The sequence below is a fragment of the Symphalangus syndactylus genome, chromosome 14 (assembly GCF_028878055.3).
Source record: "Symphalangus syndactylus isolate Jambi chromosome 14, NHGRI_mSymSyn1-v2.1_pri, whole genome shotgun sequence".
Lineage (NCBI taxonomy): Eukaryota > Metazoa > Chordata > Mammalia > Primates > Hylobatidae > Symphalangus > Symphalangus syndactylus.
Window position 1 is genome coordinate 108,040,714 of NC_072436.2, and position 25,446 is coordinate 108,066,159.

The 25,446-nt window shown below is 48.6% G+C and overlaps 1 protein-coding gene and 2 long non-coding RNA genes across 21 annotated transcripts in view; 1 reads left to right on the top strand and 2 right to left on the bottom strand.

Annotated features, from left to right (window-relative positions):
* The window catches only part of CIITA (class II major histocompatibility complex transactivator), a 61,363-nt gene extending 36,701 nt beyond the window's left edge, over positions 1-24,662 (bottom strand). For 6 of the 18 annotated variants that reach the window (XR_010115777.1, XR_010115775.1, XM_055242553.2 and 3 more), the window contains exons 1-5: positions 24,444-24,655; positions 5,418-5,564; positions 5,085-5,180; positions 2,134-2,196; positions 1,865-1,945 (exon numbers count right to left, since the gene is read on the bottom strand). Coding sequence is in view for 15 of the 18 variants with exons in the window: in XM_055242553.2 (XP_055098528.1) it covers positions 1,865-1,945; positions 2,134-2,196; positions 5,085-5,180; positions 5,418-5,564; positions 24,444-24,495 (439 nt within the window). In the remaining 3 variants the exon portion in view is untranslated. Of the gene's footprint in view, positions 1-1,864; positions 1,946-2,133; positions 2,197-5,084; positions 5,181-5,417; positions 5,565-22,802; positions 22,886-24,443 lie in introns of those variants that run through there. The other 12 variants (XR_010115776.1, XM_063618170.1, XM_055242555.2 and 9 more) reach the window with 7 other exon arrangements.
* On the top strand, positions 1,235-18,179 carry LOC134732519 (uncharacterized). 2 transcript variants are annotated; one of them, XR_010115789.1, is made up of 3 exons: positions 1,235-1,390; positions 1,962-1,993; positions 18,087-18,179. It is a non-coding gene; the product is annotated as an uncharacterized lncRNA (long non-coding RNA). The 2 variants fall into 2 exon arrangements; XR_010115790.1 differs by lacking the exon at positions 18,087-18,179 and adding an exon at positions 7,390-7,441.
* Positions 21,822-22,791, bottom strand: LOC134732520 (uncharacterized). The gene is made up of 2 exons (XR_010115791.1): positions 22,442-22,791; positions 21,822-21,951 (listed from the first exon to the last, which is right to left on the bottom strand). It is a non-coding gene; the product is annotated as an uncharacterized lncRNA (long non-coding RNA).
* Positions 24,663-25,446: the final 784 nt, after the last annotated feature.

The window sequence follows — 25,446 nt, forward strand, 5'->3', positions numbered from 1 at the left end:
AGAGGGATGGACAGTTGGATAGAGATGTGATAAGATGAATAAAACCCAACATTAATTGTAGAATCAAAGTGGTACATGGTGGGTATATGGACCTTCATAGTACCATTCTTTCCCCTTTATTGTATCTTGAAAACATATGTTTTTTTTCGAAATGGTGTCTAGCTCTGTTGCCCAGGCAGAAGTGCAGTGGCGCAATCTTGGCTCACTGCAACCTCTGCCTCTTGGGTTCAAGCGATTCTTCTGCCCCAGCCTCCCCAGTAGCTGGGATTACAGACGTTTGCCACCATGCCTGGCTAAATTTTGTATTTTTAGTAGAGATGGGGTTTCACCATGTTGGCCAGGCTGGTCTCAAACTCCTGACCTCAGGTGATCTGCCTGCCTTGGCCTCCCAAAGTGCTGGGATTACAGATGTGAGCCACCAGGCCTGGCCGAAAACTTTCATAATAAAATCTTGGGGGGAAATACTTATCAAATGAAAACATAAAGAAGAAAAACAAAGAAAAGAAAGAAGCTGCTGAAGATAGAACCATGTCCTCTCCCTCAATAATATGGAATGTGACCTCCCAGACATAGTAAATGAAGAAAGCAAAGTGCAGAATAGTGTAAATAAAATGTGGCCATTCTCATGGAAAATTAAAGCAAATACAGGAGCTCGCTTTATTTCTGACAAGGCAAAAAGGAAGCTGGTCACATAGGTTGACTAAGATAGGAGCAAAACCAAGGGACTACAGAACAGGAGTGGGAGGGAGAATTTTTTTTTCACTGAATATTCTTTTTGTTGTTGTTTGAGACAGAGTCTTACTCTGTCACCCAGGCTGGAGTGCAGTGGCGTGATCTTATCTCACTGCAACCTCCGCCTCCTGGGTTCAAGCGATTCTCCTGCCTCAGCCTCCCGAGTAGCTGGGATTACAGGCATGCACCACCACACCTAGCTAATTGTTGTATTTTTTGGTAGAGACGCGGTTTCACCATGTTGGCCAGGCAGGTGTCAAACTCCACTTCAAGGGATCCGTCCCCCTTGGCCTCCCAAACTGCTGGGATTACAGGTGTGAGCCACTACGCCCAGCCTTCACTGAATATTCTTTGCACTTTTAAAATTCTTATACCTTGTGTGCGATTCACCTGTTTAAAAACTAAATAAATAGATACAGGGCTTACACATGGTCAGACCCATAATAAGTACTCAGTTAATTGTTACACTCATTTTACAGATGTTTTCATTCAACAGCTATCTACTGAGGTGCTACTGCATACCAGGCACTGTACTAGATGCTGGGGAAGCAGTCATGAGCAAGAAAGATGAGGTCCCTGTCCTCGCAGTGAGAGAGCAAGGCATAAAATATGTCCAGATGGTAATGAGTGCCAAACTGCAAGGAAAAAGACACACAAGGTGAGAATAACTGAGCTAATCTACACGGAAGGGTGGTCAGAGAAGGGTTCCAGGAGGAGGTGACAGTTTAGCCAAGACCAGAAACATTCAAAGGAGTCAGCCATGGGAAGAACTGGGGGAAGGGCATTCCAGGTAGAGACTATAGCAACTGCAAAGGCCCCGAGGCTTGAAAGGGCACATGGGTTACAGGAGTGGAGAAGCTGGTGGTGGCTGAAGCATGGTGTCTCATAGTGGGCTTGGAGAGGGAGGAAGGGCCATACGAGCCTTGTGGCATGTATTTTGTAGCAATTGGAGGGTTATCAGGGCCATGAAATAATCAGATGTACATTTTAAGGCTCCTGTTGGCTTTTAAAGGGCCTCCCAACCAGACAGGACTTAGCAAGGGAAGCAAGTTGGAGCCACAGCAGGCTTTGGAGTCAAGGAAAGTCCAGGTCTCAAGCAAGGCTAGGTTGGATGAGGGAGGGGCTCACTCACGTCTTTTCTGACTTTTCTGCCCAACTTCTGCTGGCATCTCCATACTCTCACCGATCACTTCATCTGGTCCTATGTGCTCTACTTTGAGAAAAACCAGAGACCAACTCACACAATCAATGGAAGCCCAAGGTGAGTCTCTATTGTCCCCACCTTGGGGAGAGGGTCTGACTGCCCATTCATGAATGGTCATCAGGTATTAGGGTGCCCCCCAAGGAACAAGGCAGGAAATGCAGGCTGAGCCAAGACCTCCCCACCCACCACAAACTTACTGAAAATGTCTTTGCTCAGGCCCTCCAGCTGGGAGTCCTGGAACACATACTGGTCCAGTTCCGCTGCCCAGACAAGGAAAAGCGCAGTCAATCAACAAGGTCTCACTGAAGGCCTACTGTGCGCCAGGCCTTGGGCTGGGGACCCTCTGGGCCCGGCACAGAGTGGGGGCTCAAGAAATGTTTGTTGAATGAATGAGTGATCAAACAAATGAATGAACACTGACACTCCAGGGGCCCTTAATCTAATCAAAAGGGTGAGGTATGTATCCATGAAAACTTACCTACTGCTACAAAGAAGAGAAAGGCAGAATGGTAGAGTTACTGCAGGATTTGAGCTCAAATTCCATCTCTACTTTCCACTAGCCCTGCTAGCTGTGCAATCTTGGGCTAGTTACTTAACCACTCTGGGCCTCCATTTCCTGATCTGTGTAAGATGAATAAATAATGCCTACTACCCAGGAATTGATGGTGATAATTAGAGGTTCTACATCTAGAGCATCCAACACAGTAGGTGGTATACAGTAGGCACTCAATAAATAGTGGTAACTATATAAAGGGGTACATGGCTCAGAGCCCTTGGAATATAGGCTCCATGACATGAGGTCCGAGAAAAAAAAGTGTATAGTGGGATATGGCAATCAGGGAAGGCTTCCTAGAGGAAGGGATCCTGGAACCAGGCCTTGAAAGATGGGGCAGAGTCTGGGAGAAGGAGAACAGATAGCTTTCTGGGTCATAGTGACAGAGTGAGGAAAGATGTTCAGAGTATTTAGGAAACCCTGAGAGATGGGTGATGGTAGTAGAAGTTTCATGCTGGGGAAAGTTAGGACTTGATTTTTTAAGCAATGGGGAGCCATAGAAGGCTTCTGAGCTGAGGAATGGAATGAGGGCCATAATGAAGGTGATGAAAATGAAGATGATAATAATGATGGTGATAATAATGATAATGGTGGTTGTGGGATAGTACCTAACATCTACTGAATGCTTACTCTGTGCAAATTCCTTTTCTAAATGCTTTACACATTGTAACTTATTCAGTCTTACAACCATCCCATGATGGTGGGTGTGATTACTATCTCCATTTTACACATTTGGAAGCTAAGGTCATATTTCAGGATGCTGCAAAAGAATACTTGCCCAGGCCTGGGCTTCACCTTCCAGAAGCAGAGAGAAAACCCAAAGACTTGAGGAACAGACTTGGGCGCAGCTGCCTGTTATGACGTGAATGTTTGTCTTCTCCAAAACTCATGTATAAATGTAATCCCTTATGTGGCAGTATTGAGAGGTGGGGCCTTTAAGAGGTGATTGGGGCTCTTCCCTGATGAATGGGTTAATCCGTTCATGGATTGCTGGATAAACAGGTTAATAAATTAATGGGTTGTCATGGGAGTAAGACTAGTGGTTTTATGAGAAGAGGAAGAGAGACTATCGCACCGAAACCTCTTGCCTCGTGATGCCCCACACTGCCTTGAGACTCTGCAGAGAGTCCTCACCAGTAAGAAGGCCCTCACCAGATGCAGCCGCTAACCTTGGACTTCTCAGCCTCCATAACTTTTTTCTTTATAAATTACTCAGTGTCAGGTATGTTGTTTTAAGCAACAAAAAATGGACTAACACACTGCCTCATCTACTAGCTTCGACAGCTTTCACTGCCTGTGGAAATGCCCCAAGGGGAAAAAAAAACCCAAATCCTACGACATGCCCAAATCCTTAATGACTGCCTCCAGTTGTGAGGAAATGTGAACGTCCTCAGCCCCAATTACTTCTGCTTCCCCCATGTAAATCCCCAGAAAGGGAAGGAAGCAGTCAAGCTCTCAGTTCTGTAATTTCTGAAACATGAACAATTACTAGTCCCCTCCATTTTCTTCTTTGGTAGGATTTTCAATAAACTGTGCTCTGGTGAAAAATTGGCCACATTTGGATCAAGCACAGAACTGCTGAATGCTGCTGTTCCTGGGTTGCCAGGAAAAGGACCACTAAGAAGAGTTTTGCAGGTTGTTCACTGCACATGGGTGCCCAAGCCAACAGGGAAAATGGGGGCAGGAGTCCGGCTTGCACTTTGCTAGCCAGACAGTTACTTCCTGGTGGGTGCTGCATCCTCCAGAAAAAGGCCACTTTTTTCTATTTCAACATACGCTCTGTATGAGGTGGTGGTGATGCTGGTGAGAAGGGATTCTCTATCCCACTTCTCTCCCCCGAAAAACAAACCACTAGCAGCAACACCACCACCACCTCTCCCTAAGCGTCCTGCCCTCGTCTGAAAGCTGTAGCTCTTCTTAAGGCTACAAATTAGCTTCCCGGCATAAGCCTTAGCAAATCTTCCAAACCCAGACACTTTCTTTTTTTATGGTTAAAAGTGGGGACTTTGAAATGAGAAAGACCTAGGTTAGAATTTCAGATCTGCACATTACTACCTCTAAGGCAAACTTGTGTAGGTCGTTTCACCTCTCTAAACCTCAATTTCCTCATTTGTAAAAGACAGAAACTAATAATATGTATTTCCTTTGTTGTTGTAAGGGTTCCAGATGATAATGTTTGGACAGCAATGAGCATATTATGAGTATCCAGTAAATGCTGGTTATTACAAATACTAGAGTAGCTTGGCTAAGGAGCTGGGAGGAAAAGGGAAAGAGGTGCATGGTATGGGCTTTTTAGAAAGGATGGACAGAAGAGCAAGAAGCAGAAATGCATATAGAAATGGAGCTGGAGGATGTAAACATGAGATTTTGTTTTCTTGGTGGTCATTAGTGAAGGGGCCTATTTCCCCCACTGGCCTCCATCTCCCGGCTCTTCCCTGGAGTCTCCGTTCTTCCAGCCGTTGCTCCGCATCCCCCTTGCAATGATTTCTGTGGGAGGGGCCTGACGTGGCTCATGACGAATGGGTGATATTGACAAGTGGCAGCAAAGAACCCTTGCCCTTGATTGTTCTTTTCTGGGCTTAGGGGCTTCCTCACCGATATTGGCATAAGCCTCCCTGGTCTCTTCATCGCCTTCCATGTCAGACAACAGCCTACTGAACTGGTCACAGTTGATGGTGTCTGTGTCGGGTTCTGGGAGGAAAAGTCCCTTGGATGAAGAAGGAAATTTCTGGAAAGAGGGCTGGTGGGGAAGGAGGGAGAGGCGGGGCAGGCCTGGGAGATCATCCCCATCTGCAGAGAGCGCCCACAGACGTGGGAGCTGTCCGTGGTGCTGACGGGAGCACAGGGGCCAGAATTTCCCGATTGCCATCTCTACAGCAAGCTGAGGGGTGGGGGATAGCGGAAGAGACCAGAGGGAGGAGGGCCCACCTGAGTAGAGCTCAATCTCTGCTTCTCCAGCCAGGTCCATCTGGTCATAGAAGTGGTAGAGGCACAGGGGGTCAGCATCGCTGTTAAGAAGCTCCAGGTAGCCACCTTCTAGGGGCCCCAACTCCATGGTGGCACACTGTGAGCTGCCTGGGAGGGAAGATAATGCTCAGTCACCTCACAGGGTGTTGGAAAGAGGCAGAGGATTGACACCTACAACAACTCCCAGCTGGTGAGGGCTGGGGATGCGAGGAGTGAATAAAAGCGCTCATTCAGCACCTTTTATATGCTCAGGGTGGTGGAGAGAGGAAGCCACATTCCCTTCCTCCAAGGAACTTACAACCATATGAGAAGATACCCAGGAGGTAGAAAAGGGAACTGGAAAGTGTGGAGTCCATCAATCTCACACCGGAGAGTCAGGAGACCCGTCCCACATTTGGCAACGCCATGAGTGGTAACAGCTAAGATTTAGAAAGCACCTCCTATATGCCAGGCACATGAGCTGGCACATTTAATACTCATATCAGCAACCATGTAAAGAAGGTATTATTATTATCCTCACTTTGCATATGAGAAAACCGAGGCTCAGAGAGGTGAAGTGATTTATGTAAGGAAACCCATGTCCCAGTGGAAACAGGATTTGAACCCAGACAGTCTGACTGAAGCCCTGCATTTAACTGCAATGCGCTAGTGCTTTGGGTGGACTTGAGCAAGTCTCTGCTCCTTTCTGTGCCTAAGTTTCCTAATATGTAAACTGAAGGAGTCTGAGCAGATTCTAAGATTTCCTCATCGTTTGTTGAAGGGCATATTAAATGCTTTTAACACTATTTCATTTAATCTTTAAACAATCCCAGATGAGAATACCTCAAATATCCTGACATGATCATTATACACTCTATGCATGTAATAAATATTCACATGTACCCCATAAATATGTATCACATTATTTATTAATAAAACAAAAGAAAAGAAAAACCAGATATATGAACATAAAAACATATATACGAATGTTCACAGAAGGATAATTCATAATAGCCAAAATATAAAAACAGCCGAAATATCCACCAAAAAATAAATGGATAAACAAAATGTTGCTTATCTATACAATAAAGTATTCCACCATTAAAGGGAGAAAGCACTGATACATGCTGGAAGATGGATGAACCTTAAAAAAAATATGCTAAGTGAAGAAGCCGGACACAAAGGGTCACATATTGTGTGATTCTATTTATTTGAAATGACCAAAACAGGCAAATCCATGGAGACAGAAAGTAGAAGGGGCGGGGCATGGTGGCTCATGTCTGAAATCCCAGCACTTTGGGAGGCTGAGACAGGAGAATCGCTTGAGCCCAGGTGTTCAAGACCAGCCCAGGCAACATAGCAAAAGCCTATCTCTATTAATTCTTTTTTAAGAAAGAAAGCATATTAGTGGTTGCCTAGGGCTTGGCGGAGAGGGATTTTGGAAGGAAATGGAGAACAAGTGCTGATGGGTCTGGAGTTTCTTTAGGGGCTGATGAAATGTGCTAAAATTGACTGTGGGGATAGGAGATGGTCACACAACTCTCTGAGCATTCCCAAAAGAACATTGAACTGTACTTTTTTTTTTTTTTTTAATAAGACGGAGTCTCTGTCACCCAGGCTGGAGTGCAGGGGCGCAATCTTTGCTCACTGCAACCTCTGCCTCCCAGATTCAAGCCATTCTTCTGCCTCAGCCTCCTGAGCAGCTGGAATTACAGGCGCCCGCCACCACACCCAGCTAATTTTTGCATTTTTAGTAGACACAGGGTTTCACCGTGTTGGCCAGGCTGCTCTCAAACTCCTGACCTCAAGTGATCCGCCTGTCTCCTCGGCCTCCCAAAGTGCTGGGATTACAGGCATGAAATGTACTTTTTAAGTGGGCAAATTGTATATGTGAATTACATCTCAATAAAGCTGTTAAAACCTAGGAAGTAAGCATTATTATCTCCATTGGCAGATGAAGAACTTGAGACCCAGAGAAGACAAGCAGCTTCCTCAAGATCATGCAGCTCTTGCTGGGGAAAGCCTAGCTGAAGGCTCATGTGTGTGGCTCCAAGGCCCCTGCCAGGACCCGTGGTTCAGGTCCGTGTTTCCATGGTATATTCATTTCCCAGGGCTGCTGAAACAAGGTACCAGCATCCAGGTAGCTCAGAGCAACAGCACTTTATTCTCTCATGGTTCTGGAGGCCAGAAGTTGAAGTCAAGGTGTCAGCAGGGCCACGCTCCCTCTGGAGGCTCTAGGGGAGAACCCTTCCTTGCCTCCTCTAGCTGCTGGGAACTACTGGTGATCCTTGACTTGTGGTCTTGTGGCTGCATCACTCTAAACTCAGCTTTAGCGGCCACATCACCTACTCCTCATGTAGCAAGTCTCTTTCTCTTATAAAGACACTTGTCACTGGATTTAGGACCCACCTAGATAATCCAGGATGATGCCATTTCAAGATCTTTAATTCTTTTTTTTTCCTTCTTTTGAGACAGAGGCTTGCTCTGTTGCCCAGGCTGGAATGCAGCGGCGCTATATCGGCTCACTGCAACCTCCACCTCCTGGTTCAAGCGATTCTCCTGCCTCAGTCTCCTGAGTAGCTGGGATTACAGGTGCTCACCACCATGACCAGCTAATTTTTGCATTTTTAGTAGAATTGGGGTTTTGCCATGTTGGCCATGCTGGTCTTGAACTCCTGACCTCAGATGATCCTCCAGTCTCAGCTTCCCAAAGTGCTGGGATTACAGGCATGAGCCACTGCACCCAGCCCCTTAACTTAATTCTATCTGCAAAGACCCTTTTCCCAAATAAAGTCACACTGACAGGTTCCAGGGATTTGATATGGACATATCTTTTGAGGGGCCACCTTTCAACCCGCCGCACATGACATGCAGATGAAGGGTGGAAAGAAACAGAGGGAGCTTCCTGGAGGAGGTAAGAGGAGAGCTGGCCCTGAAGCTGGAGGACCAGAGGGAGCCTCCTACTGTCCTATTCTGGGCCCAGAAGAGAATACATTGAAGGGTAAACTCATGAGAAAACACACACTCAACTTGCCACCCCATTCCAGAGACTCATATTCTTTTTTTTTTTGAGACGGAGTCTCACTCTGTCACCCAGGCTGGAGTGCAGTGGTGCAATCTGGGCTCACTGCAACCTCTGCCTCCTGGGTTCAAGCAATTCTCCTGCTTCAACCTCCCAAGTAGCTGGCATTACAGGCACCCACCACCATGCCTGGCTAATTTTTTTATTTTTAGTAAAGATGGGGTTTCGCCATGTTGGTCAGGCTGGTTTCGAACTCCTGACCTCAGGTGATCCGCCCACCTTTGCCTCCCAAAGTGCTGGGCTTACAGGTGTGAGCCACCACACCCGGCCCAGAGACCCATTTTCTTTCACTCATCCACAGCTCTCACTGCCTATGGAGAGGCTCAGTACAGACCCCGGATGTCACAGAAAATGATCTTTCCAATCCAAGCTGGGGCACTAGCTGGGGCCACTCGTTCATGATGGTTGAGTGGGGGCTGCAGGAACCCAAACATAACTGGCTTGCAGTGAGGTCCCAGCCAACCATGACTAGAGGAAGCAGAACTGAAAGTTGGGGCCACCACCCTTTTCCTGGAGCGGGGCCAAAGCTGGGAGATGGTTGGGGTGGGACGCTCCACCGCTCCCAGCCCCTTGGTCAGGGACACAGGCATGAAATCTGTTCTCTCAGAGCAGTGAGAAAAGACACGTTTGCCCCAGCTCCTCCTGCTGCCCGCCTCCCATTCCACCCATGCTCTTTATTGAGAACCTACATTGCAGCAATCTGTCTCCTCTTTGAGTCAGTGCGATCTCGTGACAAGAGGTCCAGACTGACCCTAGCAACTCCATGAATGAGTTGTGTGACTTTGGACTTTGGGGCATATCTATAAAATGATTCCATACCTATAAAATAGCTATAAGATAATTCCATATTTATAAAATAATAAGTTACCCAAACTCAGTTTTCTCACAGAGCATCGGATCTGCCAGGGACCTTCAAGCTTGACCTCTTTCCTTCAGTCTGCAGATGATAAGACTGAGACCCTGGGAAGGACGTGACTTGCACAAGACCTCATAGCCTGTCGGTGGCTGCCCCTGCCCCTGCTCCCCCACTCCCCCCGCCAAGACTCCCAGGCTGGTGCTCTTTCCTCCCAATCAAAATGTTCCCAATGAAATGATCACCCTTGTCCTATCTGGGCCCAAGCATAGAGACACAGGTTGTATCACAGATGGGGAATGGTGGGAGGGACCGCAGAGGAGCCTGGAGACATTTGGCCCACCCCCACTAATTGATGAGCTCCGCTTCAAACTCTGGATGACATTGCTGTGTGGTTAAGCACACAGTCAGAGAAATACATTGAGAAGGGAAAGAAGGGAAGTACTGTGAGCTTTGGGGTAAAATTTACCAACTTTGAGACTACCCCTACCTACCAACACACTGTAACCTGGGCAAGTTCATTTTTTAAACCACTTGGAGCCTCAGTTTCCGTATCTATAAAATGCGAATAATAATTGGCAACTCATAAGGATTAGAGGAGTTAAGTCACATGGAGCCCTTAGAAATGGGACTGGCAATCAGTAAGTGCTGAATGAACAGAAGTTTAAGGCAACACAACTTCTACATGGTGAGTACAATATGTGTGATGGCCATCATTATTATTAGTTTGCTTCTTACCTCCGTGAGAGTGACAAAAGGACACTTTCCCTTCCATTTCTTCTGAGGTCAAACTTTTTGAAGCTGAGCTTTCTGTTCTTTTGCATAAGGGGACCCTGCAGACTTCATAGGAACAAGAAAGCCCCCACAGGCCGGGCATGGTGGCTCACATCTGTAGAAATTCCAGCACTTTGGGAGTCCGAGGCAGGAGGATCACCTGAGTCCAGGAGTTTGAGACCAGCCTGGGCAACATGGCGAAACCCTATCTCTACAAATAACACAAAACTTAGCTGGGCGTGGTGATGTGCATCTGTAGACCCAGCTACTCAGGAGGCTGAGGTGGGAGGATTGCTTGAGCCCGGGGAGGTCAAGGCTGCAGTGAACTGAGATTGCACCACTGTACTCCAGCCTGGGTGATAGAGTCAGACTGTGTCTCAGGAAAAAAAAAAATAAAAGGCCCCCACAGCCAGCAGGGCAGCTTGGATGGTCTGGCCACACCCCCCATCACCACCACTGAGAAGTTGCCTGGGCAAAAAAATCACCGGAGGGCCTAAGATCTGCGTCATTGGCTCAACCTGGACAAGAAGAAACCCACTCCCAGAAGCCCGCAATACACATTTCAGCTTCCTGCCTCCCTAAGACCAAAGCCTGCACCTTAAGCACTTCCTCTTGGGTGATCAAGGATTTGCAGCTCACAATGGACTTCTGCCTCCATCCCCCCACCATCTGAGTTCCCAAAAAGCTCTGGGGAGAAGGCAGATTAGAGTGTTATGCCCATTTGAGCTTGGAGGAGGTTCACATGCCTCAGTGAAATGGCTTGTCCAACGTCACGTGGTTTAGGAGCCTGCATCTGAATTCTGGCTGTGATGCCTTAGCCAAGACACTTGACCTCTCTGAGCATCAGTTTTCCCAACATTAGATCTGGAGAATGAAGATTGCCTTGCAGCCCACCACTGTGGGAGGCGGAGGCAGGCGGATCACTTAAGGTCAGGTGTTTCAGACCAGCCTGGGCAACATGGTGAAATCCCATCTGTACTAAAAATACAAAATTAGCCAGGCACGGTGGTGTGCTTCTGTAATCCCAGCTACTTGGGAGGCTGAGGCAGGAGAATCGCTTGAACCTGGGTGGCGGAGGCTGCAGTGAACCAAGATTGCACCACTGCACTCCAGCCTGGATGACAAAGTGAGATACCATCTCAAAAAAAAAAAAAAAAAAAATTGATTGTCCTGCAGGATCTTCAGAAGGCCAAGGGGGGTTCTGTGTGGGGTGCCAGCTACGTGGGAAGCCTACAGTCAAAGGAAGCCCATTACATTAGGGGGTGTCAAAGCTGAAACTCAGGCCCAAGACTCTAGGTTTCCCCACAACGCCACAGCTGCCTCACAGTCACACCAAGATCTTCTTGAATCTTGGCGTGGGACCTTCCTCTATCCCCAGAGCCAAGTTTCCTATGTCTATAGATGCTTAGGAAGTGCTTCAAAGGCCCCTTCATTGGACTGTTTCTCCAATCCACAATGCCAGAGCGGGGTGGAGGGAAAAGATGGCCCTGATCATCCCATGGCAGGAGAGAGAGCCCTTTAGCTCGTCTTGAGGGCAGGGACTGCATCCCTCTAGCTCACCTCCTCCCAGCTCTCAGCATGTTTCCGCACATGGCAGCCTCTCTTCATCCGTGGCAATGATACAGAACTAGAATTCACAGTGCCCAGCAAGTGCCAGGCACCAAATGACGTGACTCGTAGGCATTACCCTATTTGGTCTAACTTACACATCAGCTATTTGTGTTCCTGTTTTTCAGATGAAGAGACAGGCTCAGAGAGATTAGTGAGCTGAGATTTGAACCAAACTACCCATCTCCAAAGCCTCAGCCCCCTCTATAGCCTTTTTGAGTTGCTCTTGGCCCCCCACCACCCTGGCGAAGGAAGGCGTGGGTGGCAAGACAATTTCTCCTTTTGAGGAGCCATCTGGGGGCAGGGCAGAGGCGTGGTCTGTGTCTTTTTGGTAAATGGGCAGTATTTTTAGAAGGTCCTCTTTGAAACTGTGCTTCCCCCTGGGACACCACCTTCCACATCCAACTTGAGAAAATATTCCTGATCTTTTTGCCATCAAAAGTCCTTTTTGGGGTTCATTTTCATCCCCACTTCACACTGCATGCAGGATTTGAAAGGCTAATTGTAAACGCTAAACAGGTGTCTGAAATAACAATTCATTTCTCTCTCCCCTGAGGGAAACCAAGTGTTGCCCGAATGTTCTAACTCAGACTTAAACTATCTGAAGATCAATGCATGCATCTCTTCTGTGAACAGCATAACATTCCATTTCAGCTGGTGGGACACGAATGGGAGCTCAGATGGTGAGCTCTGGGGTGAAATTTCCCAACTTTGAGATTATCCCCAGCTACCAACGCACTACAATCTGGGCAAGTTCATTTTTTAAACCACTTGGAGCCTCAGTTTCCTTATCTGTAAAGTGGGGAATAATAATAATTGGCAACTCATAGGATCAGGGGAGTTAAGTTGCATGGAGCCCTTAGAAAGGGGACTGGCGACCAGTAAGTGCTGAATGAATAGTAGCTGAAGGCAGCACAACTTCTGCATGGTGAGTACAATATGTGTGATGACCATTTTTATTATTAGTTCGCTTCTTACCTCTGTAAGAGTGACCAGGGGAGATTTTCTTTGTGTCTGGGCCTGTGCTAGATGCCTTGCATTTACTATTCTGTTTCAACTGTTAACGGTAACTCTGGGAGATTGGTGTTATTATAGCCATTTTACAGACGCAGGCGCTGAGATCACGTCCAGTTCATTAGATGTTTTCTTCCCAGAGGCGGGGAGTCTGTCTTTGAGGGTCTAAGGAGGCGCTGCAAGGGAGAAGGAGGCTCTTTTGCTACCCCTAAACGCCTCCAGCACTGCTCTGAACTGTGATTAAAGAGCATGAGAAGGAGGCCAGGGGTGGTGGCTCACACCTATAATCCCAGCACTTTGAAAGGCCGAGGCTGGCGGATTACTTGAGGTCAGGAGTTCAAGACCAGCCTGACCAACATGGTGAAACCCCGTCTCTACAAAAATACAGAAATTAGCTGGGCATGGTGGTGGGTGCCTGTAATCCCAGCTACTTGGGAGGCTGAGGCAGGAAAATTGCTTGAACCTGGGAGGCGGAGGTTGCAGTGAGCCCAAATCACGCCACTGCACTCCAGCCTGGGTGACAGAGCAAGACTCTGTCTCAGAGAAAAAAAAGAAAAAAAGCATGAGAAGGAATACTTCCCTACTCTTGACCATGAACTTCTCCTTCTGAGGAATAATGGGAAGACCTCTGAACTGTGTGCCTAGAGACATGGTTTGAGTTTCTGCTCTGCCTTTGATCCTGAGTACATTATCTTAGCCCTCTGAGCCTCCATTTCAATGAGTGTTGGAGCCCCTTCAATTGAGTCTTTTTGAGATTCTCATTCCTCATTGCCTGGCAGTCTTCTCCTTTCCCTTTCCCCCAAGGCCCCCCCCAACACCAACCTGCTCCCCAGCCTCATGACAAGCTGCTTCCGGGGGCCAAATGGTTTTGGGAAGCCAGGGGCCTAGGAATGCCTATCTACCATGACCAGACCCCAAACAGCTTCTTTGTGGGGATAATAGCTCAAATGAGTTCCGCTTTTGCTCATGCACCCTGTAGTCCTCCAGATAAACTCTAAGAAACGTCTCTCACTTTTCCCCTCTAAAGCTGTAAAACAATGATTTACTGAACACTCCATAAGAAAGTCACCGAGCTCAGTTCCTTATGGGCCCCAAAGAGGCTTGCCACACAGTCCCTGCCAAAGAGGCTTGCAGTGTAGACCCAGATGATATTTTAGGAGAGAGACAAAACATAATAATAGCATAGTGGTTAAGGGTGCAGGCTCTGGGTTCAAATCTCAGTTCCGCACTTGCTGTGTGACCTTGCAAACGTTACTCAACCTGAGTCACAGAATCGACTGCATTTTGTTGGCACAGTGCTTACCTCACTGGATTGTTGCGACTTGCCTAAATTGACTTAGCGAGTAAGTGGTACTAAGATGTAAACTCCAAAAATAAAACAGCGAGGTGCCACTTGATACTGTACAACCGGCAAAAGTTAGACATCTGGGAAATGCCAAGTGTTGGTTACACAGGTTTGTGGGAATGTAGATGGATGGGGCCGCTCTGGAGAACGACCTGGCATCATGTAGAATATCTAAGGATATGTAGATCCTACCACCTGGCAATTCAGCTCTTGGGTCTATATAACCCGAAGAAATGCTCCCAGAACTCCCCAGGAGAACCCATCTGAGTATGGTTACTGCTGTGTTATTTGTGGTGACAGAGAGTTGGAGGTCACCTCGGTGTCCATCACTGGGGGTGTGGACAGGTGAAAAGTAACCACTGCACTCCACAGAGAACAATGTCCGTGATTACAAGCAAAGACCAAATGCATCAGAAGCAAGGCAAGTAGATCCTAATAACGTAGTACGGAATGCAAAAGTAAGAAACTGTGGCCGGGCGCGGTGACTCACACCTGTAATTCCAGCACTTTGGGAGGCCGAGGCGGGTGGATCACCTGAGGTCAGGAGTTTGAGACCAGCCTGGCCAAGATGGTAAAACCCCATCTCTACTAAAAATAGAAAAATCAGCCTGGGTGACAGACTGAGACTCCACCTAAAAAAAAAAAAAAAAAAAAAAAAAAAAAGGCAAAACATGCTTTATAAGAGCACATACAAACAAAGATACACCTGAAATGCATCAGAATGGGCACCCAGTATGGGAAATGGGGACATTAATGAAGAGAAATCCCTCATGTGAACCAATGATCATACTGTACCATGACCTGGGCTGCGCTGGGCAGTTAATAGGAGGTTTAAAGGCCCAAAGGTTGAAAAGAAAAGAAACAAAGGAGGATTCATGGGGTGAGGTTGGTACCTCTGTGGCTCACCAACAATAGGGCCTGCACGGAGCCTGGTACCTACAGATGTTCACAAACAAACAAACCTCTGCTGTTTCCACCCCATAGGCTGTCTGGGGATGGCTTGATTTGTGCCCAAGAGCCCAGGGTCCTGGGGGAGAGATAAGAACATGCTGGACTTGGAGAAGGATGGGGGAAGAGCTGGATGTAGAGGAAGAAGCCCCTCGCTCTCCAGCCTGCTGTTTGCAAACCAAGTGTAGATATCCCAGGAGAATGAGACAGAGAGAGGACTTAAGAGAAACGACTGGTCTCTCTCAAGACTTTCACTTCCTGGAGTGGCACAAAGAGGTCACAGGAGACGGAGAGGAAACTAAGGCGTGTAGCAACACTGCAACGCTCAGGGGCTTATGGGCCTGGAAACAGTTGCAGGATCTGATCATTTGTCCTCAAGGCAGGGAGACTGGAGGACGTGTGTGCATGTGCGTGCATGCATGTGTGTGCATGTATATGTGTGTAATTGGGGCAGGAGATCAGATGAGCTTCATGTCAGGAGAGGTCTGGAAATATTGCTATTGGTTAGCTCTAAATCCCCTTTCTGACCTGCAAGCTCCTCAGCTGTGCCACAGGGGCTTGGCTGCAAAATCAAAAGTTGAATCCAGTCGATAGGCCTACTTGTTTTGTTTCCCAAGTCAATATAAGTGTGTGTGTGTGTGTGTGTGTGTAAATTACCATCACAATATCTCTATATAGAGTACACACAGTTGTTGCCAGAGGCCCCACTACTTCCAATTGCCTTCTGCCTGAACACATTTTACATCATTATGGCCCCTTAGGTATTTGGATTTGCCACCCTTGGCTGGGAGGCCCTTGCAGGTCCCAAGATAATGGCTTGGGAGGGATGAGTGACTGGGGCAGGGAGAGGCAGGATTCAATTCTGTCCTGTCCTGCAATGGAATTGAGGTGCACATTAGCGTCTTTTTCTATAGAGGGTCTTGGAGGGGACTGGCCCTACGTACCCAGACAGGCCAGTTCCACACAGAAAAGGAATAGGAAGCACTAAAGTTGCAGCATCTGGGGTGGTGGGTGCACTTTCCCAGCTCTGCTGCCAGCTCAGATGGAAAGGCGATTAAGAGGTAAGCTGTCTGAGATCACACCTGTAATCCCAGCACTTTGGGAGGCTGAGGAGGGAGGATGACTTGAGGCCAAGAGTTTAAGACCAGCCTGGGCAACATAGTGAAACCCCATCTCTTCAGAAATAAAAGATACAAAAATTAGCTGGGTGTGGTGGAGTGCCCTCGTAGTCTTGGCTACTTGGGAGGCTGAGGCAGGAGGATGGCTTGAGCTCAGGAGCTTGAGGCTGCAGTGGGCAATGACTGTACCATTGCACTCCAACCTGGGCAACAGGGTGAGACCTTTTCTCATAAATGAATGGATGAATGAATGAATGAAAGAATGGTAAGCTCTCTGGGAACTGCGGGATGCAAAGAGCTGCTCCCCGCTGACATCTGCCTGCTATTGCTTTTTGCCATCCCAATTCCAGCACCCTTGAATGGATTTCCATTGCAGCTGCCTGCCCTTTGGGTTTGAACCAACCAACCTCTGGCAAACAAAGTAACTTCAGAGCAGGAAAGCTGAAAACAAAGCAAAATTGGCTCCAATCCCTAGCCAAAGGGCTTCTCAGCAGTTGGAGGCAGGTTAAAGAAAGAAGGACCAGCTCAGTCATGTAAACGGTGGTGTTTGCAATAGCCTGGTGGGATGGAATTGACTCAGGGAGTCATGAGACCTGAGATCTGGGCACTGCTCTGCTTCTGAGAGGCTGTGTGACTTTGGGCAAGCCTATTCCCCTCTCTGGTCCCCAGGGCCCTCATCTGTTAAATAAGAGGGTCACACAAGAGCAGTGGTTTTCAGATGAACTTTTACATGGATCCTAAATTCCTGAACAGGTGAAGAGAGAGCGCTGTGGTTAAACAGGATTGCCAGAGGCTCTATCACTCCCTATTGCCTTCTGCTGGGACACATTTCACATCATTATGGCCTTTTTGGTTCTTGGGTTTGCCATCTGGGGCTTAGAGGCCCTTTTCAGGTCCCTTCTAGCTCTGACTTCTGGAAAGATGATGGCTTGGAAGGGATGGGTGATTGGGGCAAGGAGAGGCAGGATTCAATTCTGTCCTTGAAACCTCTCTTGCCTAAAATAAGATGCACAGAGTACAATTTAAAAACACAGCTCAGCCTGGGCATGGTGGCTCATGCCTGTAATCCTAGGACTTTGGGAGGCCGAGGTGGGTGGATCAGATCACTTGAGCCCAGGAGTTCGAGAGCAGCATGGTCATGATGGCAAAACCCCGTCTGTACAAAAAATACAAAAATTAGCTGGGCATGGTGGCATCCATCTGTAGTCCCGGCTACTCAGAAGGCTGAGGTGGGAGGAACACTTGAGCCTGGAGAGGTCGTCAAGGCTTCAGTGAGCTGTGGTTGTGCCACCACACTCCAGCCTGGGTGACAGAGTGAGACCCTGTCTCAAAAATAAATAAAGTCATGAAAATAACAACAACAAAAAATAAAAACACAAGTCCACCAAGTGAAAGAAGCCAATCTGAAGAGGCTACATACCGTATGACTCCAGCTATTTGTCTGAAAAAGGCAAAATGATGGAGATAAGAAGTCGGCGGTGGCCCAGGATTATGGGGGAGAGAGGGAGGGATGAATAGACAGAGTGTGGGGATTTTTAGGGCAGTGAAATGAGTCTGTGTGATACTATAATGTCATATACATTACATTATATATCTGTCCAAACCCACAGAATCTACAATACCAGGAGTAAACCCTCACGTAAACAAACCATGGACCTTGGGTAATAATGATGCATCAATGTAGGTTCATTGATGATAACAAATGTATCAGTCTGGTGCCGAGTGTTCGTCATGGGGGAGGCTATGACTGTATGGGAGGACAGGCGGTAGATGAGGGATGTGAAGGTCTAGTTTCCTTGCTGTCCCAGCTTGAGTGCTCCCTGTGGGATTGGCTAAGACCTCTGTTGTGACTGCATTGCCCCTCAACTGCTGCTGCTTCCCAACCCTGCTTTCTTCCCTTTTCCTTCAGGTGTTCCCTCCTGTGAATGTCCCCAGTAAACCTCCTATATGCAAATCTCCATCTCCTACTTGGCTTCCCAGACAATCTGACCTGAGACAACTTACTTCTATTTTTCCTCCAAGAGGGGCCTGGAAATCCTACAGAACCCCACAAAAGACACCACAGATGCCCTCTCTGAAAGTTCAGGCAAGCCACCTCTCTTCTCTGGGTCCCCATTGAGGACGCTGACCTCATAACAACTTGGAGAATCTTAAAACTCAAATGAGCCATCATCTCCAGCTTGTGCGTTTGCCAGTAAAGGGTAAAGTTATTGTGGGTGAGGGGCCTGGTGGTCCCAGGATGAGAATGAAGATGAGCTGTATGAGCTGCAGCCAGGAGACCTTCAGTCTCTGTCCAGAATGCAGGGTTGGGATGAGTTCCCTTCCCGACTTGCCTGATCTGTCCCTGCTCCAGTAGCCTCCCCTCTGCATGCCACTCCTAAGTGCTGTCAATGACCTGGAAAGGAGTCCAACAAGTTTTTCCTGGAAGGGAATCTGACCCTGGTGCTGGGGTAGGGGGTGGAGTGATGAGGATCTTGTGACTGCAGTAAGCAAAGCCAGGCCCCACTCTTTAGTCCTGACCCATCTGGCTCTACTTAACAAAGTACCCTCCCGCTCCCCGCCTGAGCACTCTGCTGGGTGCTGGAGACCCCAAGATGAACCATGAGCCAGTCCTTCTTGCTGAGATCTGACTACGGAGTCCAGCCATTGGCAGGCTTGGCTGTGAGTGAGAATTACCTGGGAAGGATGTTAAAAACACAGCGTCCTGGGCCTCACCCCCAGTGGCTCTATTCAGGGAGTCTGCAGCCGGGCCCAGGAATCTGTATTTTCTTTCATTTTTTTTTGAGACAGAGTTTCACTCTTGTTGCCCAGGCTGGAGTGCAATGGTGTGATTTCGGCTCACCGCAATCTCCGCCTCCTGGGTTCAGGTGATTCTCCTGCCCCAGCCTCCGAGTAGCTGGGATTACAGGCATGCGCCATCACACCTGGCTCATTTTGTATTTTTAGGAGAGATGGGGTTTCACCATGTTGCTCAGGCTGGTCTCGAACTCCTGACCCCAGGTGATCCGCTGGCCTCAGCCTCCCAAAGTGCTGGGGTTACAGGTGTGAGCCACTATTCCCAGCCTGGAATCTGTATTTTCAAAAATTTATTTTTATTAATTTATGTATTTTTTTTTCCAAAAAAAAGAGCTTGCTCTGTTGCCCAGGCTGGTCTCGAACTCCTGGTCTCAAGCCATCATCCTGTCTTGACCTCCCAAGGTGCTGGAATTACAGGCATGAGCCACTGCACCAGGCCCCTTTCTTAATTCTTATATCTTTCCTTCCTGAAGTCTCTCAGCTGCCCTCTGCTGCCATGCCCTTGGTCTAGTAGTCACCAGACCCTCAGCCTAGAGTTTACAATAGCTTCCAGGTCTTTCCTCTCATCCGGTTTCCCAAACTGCAGGCATTTGTCTTCCATCTTTACAATTTTTGGGGTCATATTGACATATCACCTGTTCTACAATTTACCTTAGTATTTTTCTTAAATTAACTTTTTAAAGAAACTTAATAGACCGATTTTAAAAGAAAGCTTTCTAGAGTTGAAAGCAGGGAGTCAGACAGATATTTGTCCACTCATGTACCTAGCAACATTATTCGCAATAGTCAAGAGGTAGGAAAAACCCAAGTGTCTATCAAGAAATGAATGAATGGATGAACAAAATATGGGATATCCACATATTAGAATACTATTCCGCCATAGAAAGGAATTACACATGGCATGACATTGATGAACCTGGAAGACATTATGCTAAGTGAAAGAAGCCAGGCACAAAAAGACAAATATTGTGTAATTCTATTTAAAGGCGGTGTCTAGAGTAGCCCAAAACATAGAGACAGGAAGTCGGAGTCACCACGAGCTGAATGGAAGGGGCAGTGGGGAGTTATTGCTTACTGGGTAGAGTTTCAGTTTGGGAGGATGAAAAAGTTTTGGAGATGGATGGTAGCGGGGGTTGCACAACAGTTTGAAATATTTAATGCCACTGAATTGTACATTTAAAAGTGGTTAAAATGGTAAATTTTATGTTATATGTATTTTACCATGATTTTACAAAAAGAAAACTTTTTTTCCATGTATAAATGGAAGAGCAAAACCAAACCAACAGTATCACTTGTGGTTGAAAATGAAACAATATTACTAAAATAATGTCAGCTTCTCTACCACTTTGTTAAAAAGAAATCTTAGCAAGCATTAGGACACTGTCAAACATCAGGGAAGATCAGAGACCTTGTCCTTGATGTCAGAAGGATTGAAGGAATCTGAAAAGTATCTATGTCCTTCCGATGAGAATCGGTGGTAACTAATGCCCCTTTCTGAACTGTCTTTTGACTGTGTGTGTCTTGGTCTTTGGAAACCTCCCATCTGCCTATGCTTTCCTCTCTGACTTTTTTCTCTCTTTTTTTTTTTCCTGAGACAGTCTTGCTCTGTTGCCCAGGCTGGGGTGCAGTGGTGCAATCTCGGCTCTCGGGTAACCTCTGCCTCTCGGGTTCAAGCGATTCTCATGCCTCAGCCTCCCAAGTAGTTGAGATTACAGGTGTGCAGCACCATGCCCGGCTAAAACACAAAAAAGTGTTTTAGTAGAGATGGGGTTTCTCCATGTTGCCCAGGCTGGTCTTGAACTCCTGGCCTCAAGCAATCCACCCGCCTCGGCCTCCCAAAGTGCTGGGATTACAAGTGTGAACCACTGCGCCCGGCCCCTCTCTGATCTTTCTGAACAATCCCTTTAGGATCTATAATAATTATTCTCAATGCATGAATATTCTTTGGTGGTTTTCTAAAGTGCTTTTTCTGTACACATCAGACACCATCAAGCAAGCTCTCGTGTTTTATCAATTTTACAGATGAACCTCAGAGAGGGGAAGTCACTTGTCAGGGTGACTCAAGGCAAATCTGAGGCTAAGTCCAGAAGCTTCCTACCTCCCTCCAGCCACTTCCCTGATTGCCTGGAACTGATCCAGAGTTTCCTTGGGTTAGTTTTCTGATTCTGCTGTTCTCCAGGTATCTGAGGCTGGGTCTTAGGACATGAAACCAAGCCCCAGCCATCAGACAGACTGGGTATCAACAGGTTTCTCTCTGACTGCCTGGGCCCTGCCCTGCGTTTGTGGAGATTCACATCTGCTTGCTGCACTGGACTGGGCTCTCAGTAGACCAGGGTTCAAATCCTGCCTCTGCAAACTGCTTGCTATGTGGCATTAAGCAAAACAAAACAAAACAAAACACCTCCTGGGACTCCTTTTCTGATAAAGGTTTTGTAACAGGGAAAGAGTAAAGAGATGAGACCACATCAGCGCCTCCCAGTGTCTCTGCCTCGAGGGACTTTTGCACCACAAACGAACATTGGAGTCACCTGGGATAGATGGTTTAACCTGCAGGGTCTCAGCCTCACCCCAGGCCTAGCCAACGGGGCCTGGGGGTGAGCCCGGGAACCTGCATCCTAAACAGGTTGATCATCCCAGGTGATGTTCATGTGTGGGGAGCCTGCGATTCCCCGCTCAGTCATCTTCGAAGACCCTGCCTCCAAACGTTCTGAGATTGTTGGAGACCAGCTCATCACCTAAGGCAGCCGGGGGTTTGCAAGGTGATCATTTGTTGGAGTCAGGTTCCTTTGACTCCTCTGTCTCCAAGAGGAAGAAGTGCCTCTTTCCTTAATCTCACTCCGGAGAAGTATTTATTTATTTTTTCTTTGGAGTGGGGAGCAGAAACGGAAGACTTCTGCCAAAGTTAGAAACTCCAGGCTGCGACTGGGGAGGGAGCCATGCGTTGAACTTCTAGGCTTTTGCCACGTCTCCTGTGCCACCTAGGGTGGAGAGGGGCTGTGGGACTCAGGAGGACCGCGGCTTTTAAGAGTTCCATACTAAGCTAAGCATGGTGGCTCCCATTCCGGCTTTCCTGGACCCCAGGGAGACCCAGTCTCCCACTCCCACCCCGGCATTCACACGCTGGCTTTCCAGGGCTCTTTAGCCCCTCTCCTTAGAGGGTGTGACTCAGGGCCCCAAAGCGAGATAGAGAAGTGAGAGACCAAGAGATCGGTTCAGTCCGGGGGACCCCTCCCCCACCCCTCCCCAAAACACACGCCTTCGCCAAGATGTTCAACGAGAGTTGAGGACTTCTCCCATCCTCTGGTTAAAGGTTTCGCTCCCTACTGCCTCCCTGCGTAGGGGCCCCCGCCCGGAGAGCCCAATACCCAAGATTCCAGAGTTAGAGCAGGAATATGACCTAACAGGGAAAGTGAAGCTCAGAGAACGGCGGCCCTGGTCCAAGGTCTAGCGTACAAGATGGGCGCGCACCTCTGCAGGATCCCGGGCGCGCGGAGTCGGCCAAGGGTGGCCGGGGGCGTGTTTCTGCTCCGCGCTCCCCGTCTGCGCTCCAGTTTTTCTGCAGAAGCTGCCGCCAGGCTTTCCTGCCACCCGCCCGAGGCCCCGGAGCTCTGGGCACAGCAAGCCAAGCTCCGGGTTCCCGGCTCCCGGTTCCCGCGCAGAGTCGTTCCAGGAATGCTGGAAACGAGGTGTTTCCCGGGCCTACATTTTGCGTATTCCACCCCAACTCCTCCCAGACTTGCTGTGTGACCTTGAGCAAGTAGCTGACCGTCTCGGAGCCTCGATTCTCAGCCCGACCTTAGGGGCTACAGAGGAGACTTTGGTCACCTACCGCTGTTCCCCCGGCTCCCGCGCGTGCTGCTGGTGGCCTCTCCCTCCCGCCAGCTCTGGGGCCGCCGCGAGTCTGTGGCAGCTCGTCCCCTCCTTGGTCATCGTACCTCCCCGCCTCCCCGCAGTTCTTTTTCCCTTTCACTTTCTTTCTAAAGCACTGGGCTCGGGCCAGGCTGTGGAGCAACCAGGCACCTACTGTGGCCACCACGTGCTTTATCAGAAGTGGCATCCCAGCTGCCTGCCTCCAGTCAGCTCCTCACAGTGGCCAGCCCCACTTCGGGGAGAGTCCCAGGCCCGGGCCAGGAGCCAGGAGCTAGAGAGCCACTTGAGCAAGTGATCTGCAAGTCCTGAGCTGCAGGGAGCTTGTCCCCACCCCTGGGTGGGTCTCTGTTTCTCTCCAACTCAGTCCAACCGTAAAAGTGGCAAACCACCTCCCAGGGCACATGGCCCCTGAGATGAGCTAACTGAGTTATTCACTCCTCTGATGCTGGCCCTGGGGAGGAAGAGAAAATCCCTCAGGTACCTTCCATGGATGGAACACCTGTGTTCCCATGACCACACCCCCGGCGGTGGCAAGAGCCCTGCCCGTCCTTTTCAGTGGTCTTGGATTCCTGCTGGGTCCTCCAGGGCCTGAGACCTTGAGGTGGTCACTTTCCCTTTTCAGGCCTGAATTTCCTCATCTGGAATTGAGGGACGGGGCAAAGTCACCTCTGACTTCTCCCCTAAAACACTTTCCCGTAGCAACTTACGGCTGCACCCAACAACACCGGCAGACCTGCCATCAGTCTCTGGGTTCAGAGCAAACCATACATTTCAGGGGAGTCTGAGAAAAGGGGTACCACCCCTTTAACCATCCAACAACAGCAATGCCAATAAAATTGAGCTCCTATGATGATATTCAGTTCCTACAAAATACTGGACACTGTGCTAGGTCCCTCGTCATTACCCTATCATACAGGCTTTCCCACACATCCATTTTACACTCCGGGAAAAGCGACTCAGAGAATGTAAACAGCTTCTTCAGGGGCACACCCTTCCCAGCCAAGGGTGTAGCTGCCATGCTGCCTTCAGAGCTGGTGCCAGGTGTCTGCACTGTGCTCTTCCCACCATATGTCCCCCTGTCCCCTGCCCCTTTTCAAACAACACCATTTGGAAACTGGGAGGAGGGCAGCATCCGCCAGCTCTCCCCAGCTGCCAAGGGCTCAACAGCTGCACCTCAAGGCTGACTCCAATTTTGGTTTCCCTGCTTCTCTGGGGTTGGAGCAGAGTCTGGCAGAGGTCCCGTCCTGCAGAGGCACCCCTCAGTATTTACCCAAAGGGAGATGAGAGGACCTTTCTGTGGGCTGAGCCAGGCCAGCATGCTGAGAGTTAATGACACACTGCCCAAAAGTCTGACTTCTAGAACCTTTTGGTGCTGATACAGGGTTCACACTCCAGACACCTGAATGACCTGAAGTTTCCCTCCGGTGGAAGGAAATAGACAACTCTTTCACATCTTCCAATGGCCTGCCCTAGCCAGACACAGACTCGTGTTCCCATCCTCACCCCCATCCCCAATTCGGAATGGTTTCTCTGTTTATCTGGAATGGCAGGACCAGGTGAGACCGCACTCTAAATTAAAATGCTTTCCCGGCCCTTTTACCTTGGGGCTCTGACAGGTAGGACCCAGCAGGGTGTGGAGCCAGGCAACGCATGGTGTAGGAATCCCAGCCAGGCAGCAGCTCCCGGAGTCTGGCAGCCCCTCCTCGAGCCCTCAGCTTCCCCAAGGATGCCTTCGGATGCCCAGCTCAGAAGCACACAGCCTCATCACTAGCCTCATCACTAACCAGTCACCAGTCAGGAGCCCGCCAAGCTAAGCCAACATGCAAAGAAACAAGTGAGGGACCATCAAAAAACTCTCGCTGCGAGGTGGCCCCAAGCAGTCAGATTTCTGTTTCTGAACGCCCTCTAATTTTGCCACACTCCCTTAAGCCCTCCCCACACCTCTGAAATTAATTTCAGTTCCTTACTGTGGATTGAATTTGAAGACAGAAGTTGCACAGAAAGTCTGTTGGGGGAACCTGCAACACTCTGACATTCAGAAATGATGATCACAATGGAACCGCACTGGTGCCAGCTGCCAATATCTGCCACCTTCTGCAGGATGGGGCCAGTATCATAGCGCCCCCCCAAATGCCTCAAGACAAGCTGACAGCCTCTGCTGGGGACTTCTTAGATGCCGCTCCCCTCTACCATGCCCACTCCCACACCAAATTGCCCTGAATTTCCCTGGAGATCATAAGTGACCCACCTGTCATTTTCATCCCAAGACATTGGACTAAAACATAAATTATACCTAAAAGAGTGTTAACCCAAATACGGTACCCTTGTAGTCAGATGGTTTGGGGTGACCCACCAATGTGATGCTAAATAATACTGACTCCCACAGAGAAAAAGTTAGTGCCTTTTCCAATCTCTGCCCATCCTCCCGATGGCATCAAGGAGGAAGTCTCAGCTTGGTGCGAACATGTCTTTAACACCTCTTCTAATGTATGATCCCTCCATTTTATAGAAAGCAGCTCTCTAGCCTCAGAGCCTTCTACAGTCAACAGTATCTTGCTAGAATCTAACATCACTCTGCTTTCTTGTTAAATGGTTACCTCCTG